The sequence below is a fragment of the Rhopalosiphum maidis genome, chromosome 2, assembly GCF_003676215.2.
Source record: "Rhopalosiphum maidis isolate BTI-1 chromosome 2, ASM367621v3, whole genome shotgun sequence".
Classification (NCBI taxonomy): Eukaryota; Metazoa; Arthropoda; class Insecta; order Hemiptera; family Aphididae; genus Rhopalosiphum; species Rhopalosiphum maidis.
This window is the reverse complement of record NC_040878.1, coordinates 71,801,032-71,822,221: the sequence shown is the minus strand read 5'-3', so window position 1 is coordinate 71,822,221 and position 21,190 is coordinate 71,801,032. Positions and strand designations below refer to the sequence as shown.

The following is a 21,190-nucleotide window of genomic DNA, read 5'->3' as shown; positions in this document are numbered from 1 at the left end:
AAGTTTCCATTTGTACATTTAACTGCTAATGTGTGCACTTGTAATGATTTCATAATTCAAAATCCAAGAAACCCTAGTAACTACCCAAGTAGACACTAATAATGCGTATAACGTATGAACCTCCGCTGAATCAAAACGAAAGTGACGTATACTCAATCGTGGACCCATGACTATTGTGATAATGTTTATTTTATTGATAGGCTGAATATGTGGGCTTCAAAAAAAATGTGAAAGCTTCAAAAATCTACACGAATATAATTTTTTTCTTCGTTTAATTTCATCATTTGAATATTGCATGGATATTTTCATATTTTTGTTTTGTTTTAAATTTTTATCCATGTAATATTTATGTATGCAATAAATTATAAAGAATTTTTGAAAAATAATTATACTTTATACACTACGCATATTATGATATTTATTATATGTATTCTAAGTATAAACCATTCCCTATAAAATATATCTTTACATAAAAAGGAATTAAATCATTGAATATTATTTCTATTGAAGTCTATCTAATTTTAAATGCCATAGGTATTATATTGGATACATAATATTTGGCTATAGTGAATGCTCCTGTATCCCATATTACGAGTTTTCAACTGACTGTACACAGAGGTGTACGAGGAGAACATGCAATACTTGTTTATTTTACTTTAAGTAATATGTACAATATAAAAAAAAATGACTTAGCTATATGAATTTATATAATAATAAGAAACATATTGAAACTACTGATAAAAAGTACCGATACAGAAAATATTTAAAAAAAATGAACGATCAACATCTGTGCCTATATTCAAGTAATAGATCTAATATCAATATATATTGTCCAATATTGAATCATCGTGTATCAAAAAGTGGGTACACCACTGTAAGTACTTAATAAACCAAAAATATTAAAAAACAATGTTCATTTAATTTATACATTAGGAATATTACAAGTAAATTAATACATAACTGAATTTTAAAAGAAAATATTTTTTAATAATATAAAAAAAATATAACAACGCATTGATAATTTTTGCTAAAAGTGAGAGTTTTAATATTATAATAAGAAATGAAATAATTTTACATTTATAAAACAGTGTCTTAATACTTCCTTTTTATTATTTTAAGTTTATACATAACTACATTCGAACTTACGATGTATCATATATATTTAGATAACCATCTAAATAGACTCTGTTAATGTCTTATGTAAAATAATATCCCTATAAACACGGAAAACTATTCAAACAGTAATAATTTAGTAGTTTAGAATATATTTTCATTTAATCGATTTTTCTATTTTGAATTTGAGTTGAACGAATTTAACATAGATATGCAGGGACACTTAGATGCTTGATAATAAAAACATTAAGAAAACACCCATAAAAAACGTGTTTGTAATTGAGATAATATTATATTGATTAAAAAAAAATAAAATTATATAAATGTAGAACACACACATACATTTTCAATAACATATAATTTGAATTAATTTCTTGGGAGTGTTTTTCTCTAACATTAATTCGTTAAATGCTAAACGTTTGTATAAGCAATACATTTTAAAAACAAATAGTAAATATTTTCGTAGTCGTTTTTTGATATTTAGCCGCGGGCAAATAATTCAAACGTTCAATAATAATATTCCTAAGTGAACAAAACATTCCTATAGTAAAATATGGATATAGGAAAGACGTGCTGTTGTGTTATTATTATTATTATTATTGCCATCGATTTTATTGAATATTTGTGAGATAAAGTAAATAACAAAATAAAAAAATTGTTTTCAGCGAACCAATAATCGAACAGGGGAAACATATTTATTTTAAAAGTAGGTATAAGACATAGTCACTACACGACGTGAGTACGTTACACGACACCGGGTTATGTTATTCGATACCTATATAACAACGTTATTATACTGTCAAATTCACACGTCACTTGAGCAAAATACATTATACACACCATACAATTATATATATATTATATCCACTATATTATTGGCTTCTGGGACAATATAATGTTATAAAGACTATGTTTAGGTATTATACCTATAAATATCTATATATTGTACAAAGTAAATGATACACATACCTCGCACCGACTACCACTTGTTTTCTGGCTATGTCGAATAACAGCTGCGAGTACGATGTCACTCCGTCTTCCGAAAACATGTTGGCCGTCGACATCACATCTACGAAAAAACCAAAAATTAAAAATTATTCACACATCGAAAATCGAAATAACCTAGAGCCAACGTGTCTTTATAATATTATCGGAGATCATTTTTTATACGTTTTCGACCAATTTCGTTTCATTTTATATTTTTATGTTTTAATTTTTATTAACCTGTTTTGTTTATATTTTTTTCCACGCAGAATACGTTATCCCGCCTCTGGGCATCGATGTCGTTTTTTCGTAGTATTATTGTTATTCGGTTTGTGTTTTTATTATACATATAATATTTTTTTTTTTTTTTTGTTGGCAATAACGACCATATGGACGCATTCGAAATGGTAAAGGAAAAGGTGATTTAATTTATTGAGACGCGCAGCATATACGCTGTACAACACCCAACCGGTCCTAAACGCGAGTATAGCGCGCGAGTAATCATCCGTAAAGAAACAAATGCAAAAAAATATATAATAACTGACAAAGTGATCAATTAAACATAAAACGTTCGTTTATTTTTATTTTATGACACAAAAACAATTTTTCATTTTTTTTATTTTTTGAAAACGTTACAATTATTATTGTAGTTCATCGGTTTTTGATTGCATTCAAGTCCATTTCGGTCAAATGCCAATCGATTGTCGTTTATCGTAAAATTACTCATTGTACGCGTTTATGATATATAACCACTGTTCAAGACATAACGTCTATACATTTAACAACATCACACAGAATATCACGATTTTTTAACACATATTATTATAATTTATATTGCTACAGATTGTTATTGGAAAAACTTGTCGAAGCTTATTATTGCTTTACATAAATAGTATTCATTTTTAAAACATATTGCAAACATTACTAATATCTAGTCACGTAATATTTTGAAGTATTACCTATATTTAAAGTATAACTATATATTCTAAAAATTATAATTCTCCAATAATAAAAATTAATAATTATTATTGAGGAAAAAATAATAAAAATTATAGATATTTTTTTAATGTTTATATCAAAATGTGTAGGTTTCTTTTAATTTTAAATGTACAATAGATGAAGGATTAGACTCATAAATAAATTTAAATGTAAATAAAAACGTGCTTATATTCTGCTTTATATATACCTACATAGATTACTTTAAAATGGTATATACCTATTACATTCTACCCACAAATACCACCCAGGCTATATAGTATGTTTTTTTCAATTTTTATTTATCATTTAGCTTTTATGTATATTTATTATAATTTAAATACAATTTTTATAATATTGGCTACCAGTTATTTTTTTTGTATTTGAAAAGGTTTTAAACCTTAATACGTTAATATTTTAATATCTATGTATAATTAGCCATTTACTTTGCTTATACAAGAACAAAAAAGTATTATTAATTAGCATTTATCTATATTTATGTTTTAATTAGTTGACTTAACTAAAATGTTTAGCTCACACTGTATGATTATTTAAAATCGATATAACATATTCTACTGCTAGTCACTACAATTAAGTAAGTCACAATTAGTACTTACAGTACTGGTATAGTAGTATAAAATATATTCACCAAAAAAATGTATTAACATCAATAAAAAAACATTAAAATATATTTTAATGATTTAATCGATTAAACATCTATATTATAATATAAATTATCATTCTATTATTTTTTTACAAATATTATGATGTTAATAAAGATAAATAAAACCAAATTGAGATTTATAATCCATAGTAATAATGTATTGAAATTTAATAATAAGTATAATGAAAGCATATGGAAAAATTGACAAAAATCTCAATTTTTAAATTGAAACAATATATTATATAATATTATTATAGAATTGTTTCAACTATTTAATGTACTTACTATATTATGTCTATGTGGTATCATTCAATCGTGATAAAAAATATATCTATATAACTTCCCTTTGTATATTGTGATTAATGTGAGACAGATAGTAATCGAATCTAGGTAACATACAACAATAATACTGATATATCTAAAGAAAATAACGCTATAATGGAAATTACAGCTTTAGCTACCACCATTAAAGTCACGAATAAGAAAATTATAATATTTTTACATTTTATTATTTCATTAAAGTTATTTATATTATATTGATTCACGTTAACCTAAATTATTTTGATGTCTTTTTTAAATAAATTGTACCTATACATACTACATATGTAAGATTACTAAGATTCGCTGATATTCATCAGTTCATCACTATTTACAGAAATAAATAATGTTGTTTAAAATTACCAACTAATGGATGGAACTTAGTGATGTTTAACAATTCACATTTTGAGAAATTTAGAAAACATTTATATAATAACAGTTTTACTGAAAAAATGTATTCACTTATTTTGTAGGTATGTGTATATTACATCGCCATTATTTGAGTATTCAATATAGGTATACTCGTTACTCGTATACTAAATAGAATACGAGTATTATATTGAATAGTTTGGCCTAATAATTTCAATAATTTAGAAACAAAACCTGATCACGTGTAAATTGGCAAAACAGGTTTATGTTACTAAATTTGACTAATTATAACTAACAATCACCTTTCAAGTATTTTTATCGGCATAAAACGTTTTTAACCATACTTAATGCATATTCGTTGGATAAAATCACTATATCACGGATTTCTTTGTTCGATACATTTTTGGATCCATCACGACATCGAAGAGATACTTATCATTATAGTGGTTTATATCTAATTCTAATGATTTAAAAATAATAAATTATACAGGTATCATAATCAAAATCTACCAAAAAATGAACATTCACAATAATTACTAGATGAAGACAAGTTACATGAGATTTCATCTAGGGAAAAATACAATTGTTTTAAGTTTTTCATAAAAAAAGTTAGAATATTTTTTACTAAAAACTGAATATTTGTTAAATCCTGTCAATCAAAGACAATGTGTGTATTATAATACGAATTTAAATGCTATATATTAATGATTTTCATTTACTTATAAATATCCTAATATAACTTTGAATACATAATTCCTTATGTATATCAATACACCACATACTTATACAATAAATAAAGACAAACATAAAATTGATTGATTGATTTATATTTTATTTTTTTTAGACGTATACTAAATATAGTATACTTACTATAATTACGGTATTAATTATAAATATTTACTAATCCCGAATATTACTAATCATATACTCTATCAGTATTCGATACAGTTTATGTAAAATAATATCTGTTTATAATGTTTATATTTTACGTTCCGAGCAAAGACGTTAAAAATTAAATAATATACCACACCATGTAGTACCAGCACCTATTTTATATCTCATACGTAGATTACGATTGACGTGTAGACAATTATTTGTTATATTTAAATATTATTTAAAGAGTAAAATATAGCATAATTCAACGCAATTTGATTATACGATTATACATACTTCAAACAGAAACAGTAGAAATTAAATGTAAATGTAAAGATAAACCTAAAACATGTAATTTTATATTATAATATAGGTATATGGAAAAGTTTGGGTTTTATGTAACGACCTCCTACGATTGCCGTAAAGTAAAATGGCAATTTTTGACCTGAACGTTAGTAGGGTTTCCAATATCGGGGTGACCAGATGTGCGAAGAAGAAGAATAAGACGAAGTCTCTGTTGTCGTCGCCTACATCCTCATGTGCGACCATATGTTTATATTGGATATTACACTGTTAGAAGGCCATGTGCAACGCGAACGAACCTCGTCCGTGCAGAATATATATATTATTATTTATATTTTGTACATATATATTAATATACAGACGGGGGTGTGTGTCGCGCTTGAAGATATCGGGAGATGACACCCACTAGCGATCCTGGAGAACAACTCTAAACGACGTGAGTACACGCAAATCGTATGCATGTTTTCCTTCCATTCCCTCTCGCTTACTCATTATATCTCTCTCACTATCTTTATATTATGTTTCCGTCTCTCTTAACTGGTGCGTACGCCTGCGGCCATAACCGTTCCGTACGTCTACGCAGTCTGCTCAATAGTTAGGTATATTATTATAAGTGTAATAATTATGACAGCGGCCGCCCGCTATGTCCAAATGCCTTCTCGTTGTTGAAATGGACTGTATAAAAAAGTATATATATATAATAATAATATTATCATCTACCGACGTCAAGGTCGTTCTGATCTCCTATTATAGTGGTTCGCCATTCGATCGACCAAACCGATAAGAACTAAGAGGACTCGGTGCTAGTGAAGCGTTTTTGGGGTCCAATCAGTTGGGTTCATTGCCATAAGATATTTTCCAAGACAAAATTAAACTTTATTTTTATGAAATACTAAGTATCTTAGGTACCTCAGAAAAAAATGTTTTTGATATTAAAAATAATTTTGAAAGTAAAATATAAAAGAACTGCGATAGGTATTTATTAGACGGTAAATGCATATTTAACACCTATTATGTTAGAATAAATTTTAATACATTTAATAATATAATTAATATAAGTACGTTGCTGATATTTTATTTATATGATAACAAGTCTTACACTATTTTTAACAATACGTTAATATTAATCAACTATATACCTTAGTTATAGCCTAGAATTATCATAGCTTCTTTAATAAATTAACTAAAGTTCTTACCGAATATCAGATATAAATGTTTGCTATTTTGCATAAAGCTCTCCAGCTCTCGTATTTTGTATAACGTATTAACATAAGCATAAAATTACAAGTATTTTAAGTTATAATATTGTTATCATAAATAAAGATTCCTAATAATAATGAAAGACGAATCTCTTACGATTATTACACTAATTTAATACTCTAATTAAAGTAATTAAACTAATTGGCTAAAACGATTAAATATTATTCAACATTTAAAAATAAATTGAAATAATTCTTTCGTAAGCAAAACTACAATTTCATAACGTACAAATACTTTCTAGTTTCTTTTAATTCTTTATATATATACTATTTTACCTATCTTTTCCTTTACTTGGTACTTTCCTCGCATATATTGCTGTAAAAATTTATTAATTAATAATCATGTTCGCTTTTTATTGTTCTATACAAAATGAGACAAGGTACTCGGATATTCATAAATTCTACTATTGCACATCGTGTAAAATAAAGCAATACCTAGTCTGAATACTCTGAACAAATTATTCACTTCGCGATTTTAATTTGATCCCGCAGGTTGACTAATTTTTTTTCTTTGAAGTCAGTTGTTACTCCAGGCATATCAGATTTAGCACATACTACTCTGCATAATGAGTTTATGGCAACATCTAGAATGATAGGTATTTTACTCGATGGAGATTAACATGTTCAATGAATAACTCGTAATAATTTAAATATTGGCAAGATAAGAGTTGGTGCATTGGATGTAATTATTAATTTCATTTAGAATTAAGATTTATGAACGATTATTATTTTATTTTATTTACTTTCGAAAATACGGCAAGTACAGTTCATGAAAGATTCAATCTGATCAGAATTTTATATCTAATGTAATGAAATTCAATATAAAAACAAATGAAAAGTTTATAGTAACAAAAGAATAGAACTGATCCATCTTTAGTTGTTTAATAGAATAAAGAGAAAGTTCTGTATTATTAACCGCATACAACACATGTAGTCGAACAAGTCGAGTTTCTTAAATAATCCAAGATGTATAGAAATATACAAAATTAAAACATAAATTAACTAAATACAATGTATACCGACAGCAGAAATTAATTTTACTGAAATATTATTATTTGTTTCTATTTTGTAATTTATGTAATTTTAATTTATTGGATTTATATAATTGATACCTATAAATAGTCAAAAATATAATGTCACTACTAACATGACAATTATGTTAAACTATAGTACGATATAAAATAGCGAATACGTGAAATATCGTGTAATCATCTCACTATAGAATAAAAGAAAAAACACGATTTATCTTAACTATTTGTATTCGTAGTGATCTTTTATTTCCTAGAAAATATTATTCATAGAACTTCCAATAATAAACTATACGTCTGTTTGTACTCATCGTGATTGTGTGCGATTCGATATAAATACACCACGCAATGACTTTTAATACACTTTTGTCTACTACTACAACACCGATCGACAAGTTTGCCCACGACTTTTCTCGCAGATCCTTTGACCTCTATTATTCGTAACAATTATTATTAATAACGAGATAGAATGTTGTATGTATATTATATTTGTTATATTATTCATAAATAAAGATGGTCGTGTGGGAAACAATGTCGTTCTGTCAAGTCACTGTTGACATTATGCAAACTTCGGTATTGTTTTGTTACCAGCGCCTTAAACACACACCTCGGGAAGTGTGCTATCACGGCGGCCAATTAAAAAAAAAACAACCCTGTTATCGCCATGTATTGATTTTTAAAATTTAGGCCGTGGATGTGAAATCTCCGAGGCAATGGAGTGGTAAAAAAAAAAAGAAGAAAAAACTCCACTCGGGTCCGGTACTGTATAAGGACAATACAGCATTCTTTTCTATTTACCGGCCCAAGCTTCTGGTCTATAACGGATGATTTGTACAGCCTAAACGGGCACGTCTTCATTAACGAGAAAACGTCCACTCCGCCTGCGTTGTTCGTCTCCAGATCCGGACGTCCGCAACGAAGGTCACGAGCGCGAAAAAATAAAACCCCGACGGCAAGGACCTCCATACACGTATACCTACGTCCTGCGTCTGCAAAGAAAAATAGCTCAGATAACAGTACCGTAAGGACTGCATGTGCTGTTTTCTACGAGCATATAACATAGCTTATTATCAGTATAGGTTATTAAACTATACCGAACGGTATACACAGTTAACAAATGTTTTTGTTAAAAACAACATACCTATACACATTTATTAATTTAATTCTATTGTTCTATATATATGCTATGTGTATAACCAGACGTACGTACGTGGTGCGTAGTCTTAAGTATATTACATATTAAATACGTTATCATATGCTAACGGTAGATACAGGCATACAGTGAATATATATACGTCGTACGCATGCAATCTGTGTACAATCACAATATTATATAGTATCGCTTTAATAATACATTATTTTTATTTTGTATTTATTTGTATATTCCTTTAAGCTGACAAGATAATTTTAATAAAAATGTTTACGATCATAATTAAAATGATAATTTATAACTTATATTTTCATTAAAAAGAGTCTATCATGACTACAGCATTATGTTTAATTTAGTATTTTTTGTTTTTATTTGTACCTAGATTATAAGATAACTAACAAAAATAATTTACGTAAAAAAATTATTTTTGGAATTGCGTACTAAATAATATTTTCTTAAGTCAACCAACTACCTATATTAGAATTAGTATAATAAATTATTTAATTAATTTGGAATTATGTATTTTGAATTAGATATTCAACATGTGCCATTAGATTTTATAAATAAATTTGTGATGAACAAATACCCTATAAAAGTATTAATTAGTAAAATTATTAAAATTTATATAAATACTTTAATCACGTAAATATCTAGTAATGATAGTAGCATGTTATGTATTGTTAGCAAAAATAAAAATATAAGTATTTTATTATTATCAGTTAATCTTTATAACGGAGATTGCAAATTGTATCGTTGTACTCAGAACCTAAAATAACAAACTAATTTTTCTAAAATGTAATTTGAATGAACGAAATATAGATAAATCTGTCATGTTGTGGTCAATTTATTATACAACTAACAATGCGTGCATACTTTTAACACTAAACTTGGTCATGCAATCATAATACCCTTTACCTGGAAATATAACTATCTAAACATCAGAATAAGTCTCGTTGTTAGGATACTTTAAGCTGTCGTGACACATCATATGATTTAGTAGTTCTTTCTACGAGTATTATTATAAACTTCACGACAGTTCAAGGCAGTTTTGCGCACTCTGGACAATTTTTCAGTTATATTCCGTTCATGACATTTTACAAATAAAAAAAAATTGTTTACTCCTAACCAAATAATAATAGGAATAAAATTATTTTTAACGTGATATTTACCTTTATACGGTATAACATGGTGTCCTGGTTCATTTTGATGACCATTGACGCACGCTACCACCAAAAATATGAGGAACATCATGATTGCGTTTTGTCTTTTAATAAGCCCTGAAAATAAAAAAAACAAACTATCAAACAATGTAGCATGTAGGTAAAGTAAACCGTAAACCATATAGTCGAGTACATTATAATATACGTCACACGTATGCACCTCGTAGTTAAATGCCTCAAAATATTACCAATAGTAATTACTTTTTTGACGATCAGACTCCAGACTTACGACCAATAATCATTCAGTGTCATTAAAGACTCATGTAAAACGGATCGTGAGCAACAGTCGACCTAACCTTTCTTAAATCAATATCGTTTATTATGCATACTTTAAACTCTATTAAGGACGAGGGGAGAGGATGGTAGGACAGTGTAGGGTACCCAATACAAGAGTATAATATTATAATATATACTTTTATGCTTGTTCGACGTGATAGATTACCCGCTGTGCACCAACTGTCGTTTGTTGGAACCGTGAGATCATTGAATGCTGCAGTAGAGCAATCTAATTTCAAGGAAAGAAATAATTTTAACCACTTTAACAAAAATATAATGTAATGACTCAGAAAGATGATTATTTTTTTCAACATTATCGTCCTCAAATAATATAACCATGATATACATTTATTTAGCAAACTTAATAAACATTAGTTATAGACGATTTTTTAATCACAAATTTAATTGAATTTTTCAAACAATTACGAATTTAAAAAAAAAGGTTTTTATAAACTATTATTGTTTTTATATAATAATATTAAAAAAATTAAATGACGGTTCACAATCATAAAAATTTAAGTTTTCAATTTGACACCAATTTAAAATGCAAGTATTGTGTACAATGATATAAATAAATGACAAAATATGAAAAGTATAATATAATCGTCGATGATGTATTCATTTTTATGTTTAAAATAAAATAAAGTCAAACTAATTTGATAGAATTATAAAAGAAACAACGCAAAATAGAAAATCATTGGTTTAAAATTGGTTTTAGTACGTTTTTATTGTACCCCACAAATAATTATGTTGCATAGAAAGTTCGATTATATATTTTTCTATGTATAATTTTTAAATAGGCTAATACTCTAAATGGACGATATGTTTAAGATTAAAAAAAAAAAAAATTATTATTATTATAATTTTTATAATAAACAGTAGTCACTTCGGGCAAGTTAACCTATTTTAAACTGTAATTATATTTATAACAAGATGCTTTATATACGTACATGTTTACTTTCATAAATTATACACTGTCTAATAGGTAATAAGTGTTCCTCAACATTTAATTACAGTAAATATATTATATAATTATATATATATATATAAAATATTAATATTCTGAACCTGGTGGTTCCAATTTATATGACTTATAATTTTATCTAAAATAATAAAATTACTACTATACCATTTTCATAATAATCAAAAGTAATTCAATTACATGATATACTCATAAAATATATTTTTAAGTATCTAAAAACGTTATAATATGTTGTAATAATTTACAAATATTTTGATATTAGTTCTTTACTGGCACAGTGGTCAGTGGCTCACTGGCACGCCATACGTACTTTATAGATACATAAATATGCAAATAGTAGATATTACATAAATTATACTTTGTTACTAGGATTTTTTAAGTTTTCAGATTACTGAATCATAATATTACACTACTAATTATGTACGTGACCTTTATTGGAACAAATACCAAATAGGTATCAATTTAAATCCATATTAAATTCGATAAAGTATTTATATCATAGTTTATAGTAGGTATAGTAAGTTCTGCTATCAATTTATAAGCAAATAAATCACAAGTCAAATGTTATTTATCTGACCAGATAAAAGTTATAGATTACATATACAAAGAACAAATAATTAATCAGCGTCATGGTGAACGATAATTTCAAAGGCCCTTAACTGCCTTACCTCACCTAGGTGGTGGTCAGTGGATCTCCTAATTATAAATGTAATGTGATACTTAATAGGTAATAAAATAATACTGATCTGAAATTTAATTAGTTGTATTATATTATTTGTATGCATTAATAATATAAATTTATATTAGTCACCTCCTCCCCTATTTTTGCGTCTATAGCGGTGACTGGTGAGTGAGTCTTTGATATATTTTTCTTTACCTCTGAATAGTTTTCAGTTCACCACGCCACTTTTAATAACTGTGTTTTTTTTATTTAATTGTAATTACCTATTACTTAAAAGTTAATTCATACTAATATATAGGTATAGTATTCTAATATCGTTTTATTGTTTTTTTTTATTACTTTATTATTTTGTTGAAGCATTATTATTATTAAAAATATTATGATAAGTATTAGGTATATTAGATATAATATTTCAATGAGTTTAAAAATACCTTCAACAAATATTTTATTTAAATGCTAGCGAAGCATGATGTTCACAATAAATGGTCTTATGTATATATATATATTTTTTTTTTTTTGACCACAGTTATTATTTAGAAGGAATATATATGACTCAAACCAAGCACAAAAACGGACTGTAGGTAGATGGTCATTTCAAGCCCAATACGATTTCTCTTGAACTTAACTGAATACACTATAATAAGAATGAAAGAGGAAAAAATGATTTCGATACTCGTTTTTATTTTAAACCTACCGCGTCTTGAGTAGACACGTACACACGCACGCATCCGGTTGGTGTATAATACCTCCTTGTGTGGCTACCGTTTTATTTTTAACAAAAAAAAGTACTCTTACAAATATATCCGCAATGAATACAAATTACAACAAACGGTCAGTGGATACAATAATGTATAGTGATCTCAGTTCTTGGAACTAAAATGTCGTACTTACTTTAGTCATCATTTTTAATGTTATAATAATATAATATAATATCTATAATATTATATTTGTTTTGAATTAGCCTCACGTTTATAACTAAGTGTATTGTAACTAAAATGTGATGAATATTAATCTAATACAATCAAACATGATGATAACAATCAATTAACTTAAACATCAAACTATACGACTGAATTTTAGTACTATACATATATTATAGTTAAATTAACTTGTAAGTAGGAGTAAAAACGAGAACATTTCATTTTTTGCTGACACACTATACTTACTATACAGTACTATACAGTTGATAAAAGATCAAAGAATATTGAGAAGTTAATACTACTATCAGCATATGTTAAAATCCAGAGTAATTAATTTATCGGTAATAATATGGACGTCATTATATATAAGCTTAATAATACATACTACACAGAAATAAATAAAATCTATATTAAAGAATGCGTGGTTAAATAATTTAGATTAATTATTTACAAATATTTATTACCAAGACAAAAAACAATTTTATTATGCATACATACAATAAAAAAAAATTTTCTTACATTTAAAATTGTTATTAAAAAACTACAAAAAGTTGCTTTTTATACTATAATTATTAAAATTTGACGAACTCAAATTGTATCTATATGGACCGACAACTAATATATGCATATAAACAAAATATTCATAAATAAAAATTATAATTAATATATATTTACCAGCCAGAAAAACAATTTTTTCACTTATATAAATACAATATGATTATATGAACTGTACTATATTATGTTGAATAATTTTTGAAGCAAAAGAGATTTAATAGTAGTATAAAGAATATGTTTTTAAATTTTAAAATAAAATATTATTAAGAACATATCATTAAAAAATATATACTATATTCATAATATTATATACCTATTATACATATGTATGTTTTTTAGACTATAGAATACAATTCTACCATGATTTTTAAGATAAATATTCTATATATAAAACCTTTCTGTGTAAGAGGTGTTTGTTACTCTTTTAACTATAATAAATCGAACATCATTATAATACTAGTATATTTCTCACTTAATTCAGAAACTAAAAAAATAGTTATTTATTCTGATTTTAAAATTTACATCGACCTTTTATTTTGATATTTAATATTTTATTCAATATAATTTAAATTTAAATTTAAATGAACTAAAGTTGTAATATTAAACTTAAAAATATTATGTTATAATTATAAAAGTTGAAAATATAATTTTCTTTAAATATAAAATTTACTATATTTTTCATAAATAAATAATGGACAACATAATACAAATTATTGTCATAAATTCAAATACAATAAATATTGTTGATCAGCTAACTGCTATAATATGTTCACATTTTATCACATTATTGTGATTTGAATGACTTTCAACAACGGGCGGTGTCAATTGACGTGGGCCATTAATTTCATTGAATGATAAAATATGCTAATTAACACACTCACATTTCAATAGTACTATACGATACGGTGTCAAATAAAATAGGCCTTTATAGTTTATGCAAAAAAAACGTTCCAAAGGTAGTAGATTAATAAAAAATGTAAAAAATTGCAATACGATATAGTATGTATCTATCTTATGATATATAATTTATTAGTATCAGGTTTAATTGCTAATGAAGCTAAAATACAATTGTTTAAGGTGTAATAAAAGAGAAACAGAACCGGCTAATATTATAATTGAAAAATAAACTTATTTTCATTACAAAGAGTAATCGACAAATTTTCTGAAAAGTCATCAAAAATTAAAATTAAATTATTAACATTGACAAAAAAAATACAATCACAAATAAATGTAATATTATATAAAATAAGCACAAAATTACTGGTTGTACAAGATTTTAAAAAGTATGGTAGTAACAAATATAATTATAAAAATAAAATATTTTCTTGCATTTTGTTTATTTATATTTAAAACGGATTAATTGAATACCAACGTAAGTTTAAATTCACGCTAATAGGTTGTATTGCATATAACTGATAAATACCCGAATAAATTATTAGCTATTAAGCGTTATTGTTGAAGATTTAGATAAAATAAAAATTTCCATCACTTACGCATTAGTCTATTGAAGTTTTACATAATTTGACCATCATTTCAAATGTATATACAGCAAATCAGCAACTATCTACCTAGGTATTCGATTTTCATCCTAGGGTTACTACATTTATAACTTTCGATTTTATCTCCATTTTATCGGGTTACCTTTTCATGTAAGAAGACATTAGTAGTTTGATTATATGAAACACATTTGTACAAACCAAAAACTGGTTTGTAAAATCATTGTATGTATAAAAAACATTTCAAAACTACTATAACAAGATTAAATAGAAGAACAATCAATAAAATCGTTTTAAATATAATTTATCTTAATATCATCACGATTCAAAGAAAAATCTATTAACTTTTAGTAAATTATACTAAATGTAATATGTTATCATTAACAAAATAATGTAAAGAATAAATAAATAATTATATTTTTTTTTATAACCAACCTGATAAGTTTAACGAAAACGACATGTGGTAATAAATTATTCTACTTTATTAAGTAAAAGTAAATAAATAAAAATTTAATTTTTCCAGTAGTTACCGGAAACCGTTGGTGATATTTGATATCATAATCATTGTGTTATAATGATTCAAAGGAAAATCATAAAACTACGGATTATAATATTTTACAATGACTAATGCTTAATCAGAAATTATTTTTTTCATTACTTTCGGAACCATAATATTAATTTTAAGCAAATACAAATTAATAAATTAGTTTAAAATTACTTACATAATATAATGTTAATAAAGATAATTAATTTATTGGTTTGCTGATAATTCAATAGCAAATTTGCTGATTATACATTTTTTACAGATTTATTATTGTTAATTGTATAGCTATGTGATATTACAGCGTACAACTGATCAAATCAGTAATTATCATAAAATAAAAACAAAATCATAACTACTAATGCGTATAAAATAACACTTGTGATAAAAATATTTACATATTACACATGTTATTGTTATATACCTACTAAAAGAAATATAATAAGATTTAGTGAATAATATTTATGGAGAAAACATTAATTTTGGCTTACACAACTCATATATAATAATATCTGAATTTGCTACAGGTACCACACCTGTATAGCATTGATGCCGCCAAGAAGGGTATACCTAGCAAAAAATATGGCAGCAGCGGCTTGTAGGTACGCCCGCGAGCAGATTACCATAATAATGTAAAAAGAAAAGAAAACCACGGCGGCGGTTGATGAATAATGCGCCCTAAAATGTTGACACAAGATAATATCCAACATGGCGGGTGCATTTAAATATTACATTATATAGGTACACGTACACACAAACATATATATTTAAAATATAATAGACCATAATGTGGAAGAAGTTAGAAGACTCGTAATTAAAATTGACCATAGAAGGCGCACATGTTTTACGGATAATCCATTGTATGCCGTCGGATCCTATACCGACCGTATAGCAGCCTCAAAAGATGCACACCACTGTCCCCGAAGCCGCCACAGATGGTACCGGTTTTTATATATAGTATTATTATTATATTATATACATAGGTATAAAGTATATATATACATATTATATATTTATATATATTTCTTTTTTTTCTTTTTTTTTCGAGCAATGGGTCTAATTTTTTTTTTCGTCTACTTTTTCTAAAACCTGCGTAGCACGTGCTATGTACATGGTACAACGTGGTTCATCTGTCATTGTCAGTAGGCATTGTGTTGTAAAAGAAAATATACGCTGCGTACGGCCAGAAAAGAAACGATTTCCATTATTATTAACGCGTGTGCGGAAACTATTGTGTTAAACGTTAAGTGTATCGATAATGAAGATTATAATATTGTATTTTCTAAAACCTAAAAGCATACAGGTGTGTAGTGTATACTTATTATAATATAGTTGTATGCGTGTGAGAAGATACCTACACTTTACACACTCATGACCAGTGAAATCGGGGATAATAGTCAATGCTGTAGTATTTAACCACAAAACAACCGCAATACCAGAGATGGGATTTTTTACCGTGGTTAAAAATTATTTACGAGAATAGTGATTCAAAACCCTATTCAATTTACAAATTTAGGTATTATTCACGTATTACCATAATTTCAATCCTAAAGAGGATATCAAATCAAAAATAAATAAAATAACAACTAATAACTTTTTAAACGTAAACTAAAATAAGTTATTAAACATTATAAAAATATTATTATTCCCTATACATTTAAAACAATAATCTTACAATAAAATTCAATGTATTATATATTTGATTATGATTTTTAAATAGCCTAAATATTTGCATTAAAAATATATTTTAAAATTTTCAATAAAATATATTAATTACAGTAACTTAAAAAGACTACAATACATAGGTTATCATAATTATAATATGTTAATATTTTATTGTATTAATCAATAAAAAAACATTATTATCGGTCTTTTTTATTTTAATAAAATGTAAAATATAACCTAACAGATTTAACCTATTTAGAACTATTAGGTAATGGAATAAACTTAAATATTCATAATAGTAAGCAATAACAATCTATACAAAATATAAAACTGATAATTTATCTGACAAATCTCAATACGTCAAGTTATAATGAATTTAAAAGAATGTTAAAATAATTTGATTATCAGTGGCGCCAAAAAATACATTTACGTATGACAATAAATTGTCATAGGTGAATTTAGTAGGTAGGTGATTACCTTTGTTATTGAGTGCTCAAATTCACATTAATCTAACTTAGGTGGGCGTCAACATTTTATGTGGAGGTGTTTAATATCATGTGTAAATTTTTAGATTTCAGCGCCGCTGTTGATTATAGTATATACGTTCCTAAATTATTATGCACTTAATACTAAATAATATATTTTAAATAGTTTTAGATCCACAATAATTATTTAACGATTTAAATGACTAAAGTGAAAATAATTTTAAAAACATTCCACCACAAATCTTTTACGATATAAGGAAGTGACTAACATATGGTGTTTTCAAGTGTTTATATCCTTAATTAATATTTGAATTACACATTAAACGGCTGTATAATGGACTACAAAACCGTGACCAAGTATAGGCTCATGAGTATTAAATATCAAAACTATTTAGTCGATTAAGATAAAGAGATGAAAAAAGTTTACGTGGTAATCAATAAGCGGCTGTTTCTTGTTTTTTTTTAAGATTTTATAGAGAACTGGGGAATGGATTGTTATAATGTTTGATTTCTTATATTTTAGGTTTGAACTATAAATTAATTGTTTTAATTCATAATTACGTCGTCCGTCATGTGCTATGCATTTTATTGACTCTTCTCGCAAAACTCGAGGTCCTACTGACCTCTCGTAACATTTGTAGTTAAAGTAACACAAATAATCATACTATGTTTTGTGTGTCATTATTTTTATGTAGTGTTTAATTATAGTAAAGCACAAACATCGAAATTTTTATCATAGCAAATTAAAAAAAACCATGCCTGATCGTTGTTACACTTTCTGAGTCAACTTTATTAGATGGTATTTATATGTTTATACACACATGCTCAATACACCATTATTTAAAAATTGAAACGTCTTATATTCGAGACGCTTTAGTCTTTTGTCTCTCTCGCCAAATTCACTTCCTACACATTTAAACCGCTGCAGTTCATCACAGCCAACAATAATAGAATAACTCTGCAGATCTAGTAGGTAGTAAATATCATTTATATGATTAAATATCATGAATAATATGAAGCAACGACATTGTAAAATAAACTCATAAGTACGTCACACTATTATCTTACGAATATTTTACTTAGATTTTCCAACTATTTACAAATTACAGTTGACATAAAATATGCGTAAATAGAATAGATTTTAAATAAATTTCACCAAGTTGTATTCAATTTGCTGATTTAATTCTAACAGACCTGTGAATAATATTATAGGTAACTAATGTGCATCTTATCTTAACGAGTTACTCGCACGCGTAATTTAGATGTGGTACAGAGAATTTTTTAAGACTCAATAATTCACCAAAATTGCATCGCTCTTCGCAACAATGGCTATAAATTTAAAGATATAGTGCAGTGCACACTATGTATTTTCGGACAGCAACGAGAAATCTATTCAATCAAAATCAATAGGCATCAAACGGCACGAAAATACTGATGTGAAAAGTATGGATGATGACCAATAGAAAATTTCACGGTTACCACTTACCATAAGTATACCGTAAATAACATTTCATCGGCTGCTTGACCCTGGTTACTGTAGTGGGACCGCAGTCCGCGAATTTATAATATAGAACCTCCTTTTTGAGTTCGTGAACGGATGCAGTCGGAAAGTTGTCGACGAAATACGATAAGGTTCTAATACTATAGTCCAATAACAGTAAAAACGACGAAGAGACTACCAACCACATATCTATCATAATTTATAGGTAGATACTGTTTACTCGCGGTGAACGAATAACAGAGATACTTTCCGTTAGTCCTTGGCCGTTATTATAAAATGATCGACTGGTTATTTTATCTGCATCTCCGCTGTTAGATTCACTTAGACTTCGTCATTCTCGTGTTATTTTATGTTTTGTTGAGCTGTATGCGTCAATGAGTTCGTGTATAATTAATTTATTATAATATCGTTTGGTGAGACGAAATTCGATTTCTATTATCAACCATCATTTACATGTCACTAAGTGTGTATTATTTATAATATTCTTTAACGAAACAAAGCTTGACCGCTTCCAGTCTGACGACATGTGCTGCCAGTTTCCCGAGGATTACGTACGTGCCGATCGGTCCCCGTCAAGACAGGATTTATAAAATCACCTCTAAATCATCCACAGGTTTTTCGTAAAAATAGACTGTTTCACACAATTTTATATATTCGTACATGGTATATGATCAGGATTAAGAAACTATTGAATCTATATAAGTGTTAAAATACTATAATATTTTGAAATGGTTTGAAAAATCTAAACTGTATAAGTAGATATCTATACATATCAAATGACTACCTGCATAAGCATTATATACATATAATATGTTAAAATTCAATGATTATGAATTAAAAACTTCAAAATTTAATTGAGGATCATAATTCACATTTTGTAATTTTCAATAAACAATTCCAAAATAGTAAACCTATATTATGTGTAAGACAAATGATTATAAACATTAATGAGTCAACATTTTAACATTTTATAACTCTTGTAACTATATCCACTGTAACAAAATATATTAAAATATTTGATAAAAAATGGGTAAATTAAATAAATTCAAATACCTCGCATTTTTTTTTCCATAATTATTATTCTAAACTGGTTCTATCAAAAATTTCTGGCGTCAGTTATCTGTTGATTGATTTATAAAAAATATAATATAATATACTTTAATATAGAATAAAAGATAGATTTAAGAACAATGCCAAACCCAGTCGATTGAAAGGGTATAGACAATAGAAGAATACCATATGTGATTCCGCAAAAATGGTAAATTAATAATATTAAGTGTATACTTGTATATTGCGATTCCAGAAGACCATAAACAATTAAACATAATCACACATTAACATGTATAACGCGTAAAAAACATTTCAATCCGTACACAAATACACTACATAATGTAATATATATAGCGGCGATGTCTCCGATCTTATTCTTTCAAATTTATAACATTCGAAGTGAACACCCTTTTCATTTAGTTTGACATCGGTGGTAAGATTTTTTGACGTCTGTAGAGTTTTGTCGCACACACCAACCGTCGTTATATTATTATAATAAATAATAATAATACAATAACAATATGTACGTGCAGTAAACCATTGCTATATGCTTGTGTTATTATTATGTTGGCTGCGGACACCCTCTCGAACTCGGGAGCTGCGAGACGGACTAATACTATATATATATATATACACTCATATATATATACACACCAACGTGTTTGGGGTACCTTAGTTCCAAGAGTTTTCTCGGAAAAAAAATGTACAGAGACACTGCACCGGCCCTAGGGTCAACCAAGGTCATCAGAACAATCAACCGCGCGCACACACATTATATACT

General features: G+C 26.7%; 1 protein-coding gene across 1 annotated transcript in view; it reads right to left on the bottom strand.

Moving 5' to 3' along the window:
- Positions 1–21,190, bottom strand: part of LOC113553415 (semaphorin-5A) — a 45,901-nt gene that overhangs the window by 22,659 nt on the left and 2,052 nt on the right. The window contains exons 2-3 of the mRNA XM_026956733.1: positions 10,206–10,313; positions 2,083–2,182 (exon numbers count right to left, since the gene is read on the bottom strand). Coding sequence (XP_026812534.1) covers positions 2,083–2,182; positions 10,206–10,287 — 182 coding nt within the window. The 5' untranslated portion in view covers positions 10,288–10,313. The remainder of the gene's footprint in view (positions 1–2,082; positions 2,183–10,205; positions 10,314–21,190) is intronic.